The sequence below is a fragment of the Arachis ipaensis genome, chromosome B03 (genome assembly GCF_000816755.2).
Source record: "Arachis ipaensis cultivar K30076 chromosome B03, Araip1.1, whole genome shotgun sequence".
NCBI lineage: Eukaryota > Viridiplantae > Streptophyta > Magnoliopsida > Fabales > Fabaceae > Arachis > Arachis ipaensis.
Window position 1 is genome coordinate 3,359,384 of NC_029787.2, and position 2,566 is coordinate 3,361,949.

General features: G+C 33.5%; 1 protein-coding gene across 3 annotated transcripts in view; it reads left to right on the top strand.

The window, feature by feature from the left end:
• The window catches only part of LOC107629224 (CASP-like protein 5A2), a 3,138-nt gene extending 1,134 nt beyond the window's left edge, over nucleotides 1-2,004 (top strand). For all 3 annotated transcript variants that reach the window (XM_016331946.2, XM_016331948.2, XM_016331947.2), the window contains exons 3-4: nucleotides 600-732; nucleotides 1,419-2,004. In XM_016331946.2, the coding sequence (XP_016187432.1) occupies nucleotides 600-732; nucleotides 1,419-1,610 (325 nt within the window). In that variant the 3' untranslated portion in view covers nucleotides 1,611-2,004. The remainder of the gene's footprint in view (nucleotides 1-599; nucleotides 733-1,418) is intronic.

A 2,566-nucleotide genomic window follows, 5' to 3' on the forward strand; every position in this document is an offset into this window, starting at 1 on the left:
AGCATCTGCTACATGTGTATGATAAATAATGCCATTAGTGGATCTAGATTGCATTATTTGATTCTGAGGGAGAATTTTGCAGCTTAAGCCTAATCAATTAGTGAGTCATTCTTCTTGTTCATTTGTATATATAGCTATATCAACAAGTGTGATAATGATGGAGGATGCATGGTTCATATGAAATCCTGCTTGCAATAAACACAAGCTTCCAATGAATTATGCTTGCGAAATTATCATACAATTGCAGTTTAGGGTTCCCCTATGCATGATGGATTCTGTTCATGTTGAAAATTTTATTCCATTACAGACAAATTAGATTCAGAGTTTTGCATTTCATAGAATGTAATCCGTTTGACTCTACTAAGATTTATTAAGTATTAACCTTTAGCATGTCGTGGGTTTGAAAACCGGTTATTTTGCTAAGATGGCTTGGTTAATTTGTTACAGATTCTACTTCTGTTGTGTATTAAGTTAGTGCACTCAACAAATAACAGAATTGTTGTCCATGCTTAATAAAATTCCATTGTTGTCCATTCTCTTTTGTTGTTCATGAAATGCTATCCAATTTAGTAATATCCCTTTTCTTCTCTTTGCATCAGTTACCTTGTTGCAGCTGCGGGCTTGCAGTGCTTGTGGAGCCTTTCATTGGCTATTATCGACCTATACGCCCTTTTAGTAAGGAGGTCTTTGCAGAACAACCGAGTTGTCAGTTTATTTACCATTGGTGATGGGGTAAGATCTCTATAGTAAATCGCTAGCCTCAATAATAATAATGTTAAAATTCTGTAGTGCAAAATAATTGTCACACCTTCCAAGCAATTTTTGGGTGCATTTGGTTTGCATTTTTATTTTCTGTTTTAAAAATTTTATGAAGGAATAAGAGAAAATAATAAAATTTTGTTTTCTGTTTTCATCTCCTATTTAATCCTAGAAACAGAAAACAGTGAAAATGAGAAAGCAAACCAATACCATTCACTTGAACTTTCTATTGATGTACACCACACTTCTTATCAATATGTTCAAAGAGAAATATTTTGTGTACTCATTTTATCGCATACAATTAGTCAACAACACAAACTCCTCCATCGTTAGATGAGATATTGGACTTATCTCAACGATAGAGAGGGGCGTGCGTGTTGGCTTGGTGCAAAAGGTAGAAGTACAAATATCACATGTCGTGTTCAAATAACGCTGGTCAACTTTCATTTATTTTAACTGCAATCACTGAGGAATTGTAACTGAAAAGCTCAGTCAACTACTATTGTCTTTAGTCTTTACTAAACATGATGTTAGACACATGGAGCATTTAGTTTTGGCTTATGCAATGTTTTTTTTTACCCCCTGCTGAAAAATGAAAATGCTGCAGTGCTGTTAATTTCACAGGACTTGTTTGTTGTTGTGTCTTTACATGCATGCAGGTCACATCAACACTTACATTTGCTGCGGCTTGCGCATCAGCGGGGATAACCGTGCTCATAGATAATGACCTTGGAAGCTGTGGACAAAACCACTGTGTTCAGTTCGAAACTGCTACCGGCATGGCCTTCATTTCTTGGTTTACAACAGTTCCTTCTTTCCTACTCAACTTCTGGTCCTTGGCATCCCGGTAAAATTACATAAGGCCGCGTTTGGTAACTGAGTAAGAAATAAATACAGCGATAGAGAGATGCACGATATTGTTTCGAGTTAGAGACAGATATACAAAGCTGTGTCTCTATATCTGTATTTCGTATTCTCCGAGCTACCAAACACGGTCTTAACAATGATACACACAGAAAAATACAGAAACTTCTGCAACTCGTAAAAATGAGTGTTGCCATCATGTGTTAACCTTACCCCAAATGTTTTTAAGATTGGTATTTTGTTAGTATGCAATGGTTGCATGTAAATCTCATTGACCAAACCAGAGGTTCAATGTTAACTTGTTCATAGGGTGGTTTCTTTTGTATTGAAATTTGTATCAATGCTTGGTTGGTTTAAATGATTAAAAATTTATCCTCTAAAGATGGTTTCAAGTTCAAATCTTGCAAAATAATGGGGCAAAGAAAATAATATCAAGAAATTTCTTGAGATAATTTTATGTTTGATGGGATTATATGGAATCTAACACTAACATGATTAGTGCTGTGAATAACGAATGATTAAGCACTCTTAATAACATTAATCATCTAGTAGTATTAGTGGCGTTTCTTGTAACCAACCCTGTTCTTATTTTAGCATAGTGCTTGTGCTTTAGGAGAACTATAGAATTAAAATTATTCTCAATAACTATTTAATTTTTTATGAAAAATAAGTTCTGATAGTTTATGTTTATGTTTGAATTAAAGGGGATTATCAAATATTGTATCTAGCTTATCATATATAATATATTTGAGAAAAATACTTTTTATATGGTAAACTTATTGCAAAGATAATCCAAATTTTTCTAACTCCCTAAACCTCCAAACAAAAAGTTACCTATAAATATAAGTTACTTTCAAAATAATATTTGTCAATAATATTCTGTCTCTAAATTTTATATTCTGTAACCTTTTTTACCTTGAAAAAGTTTATTCCCCTACCCAAA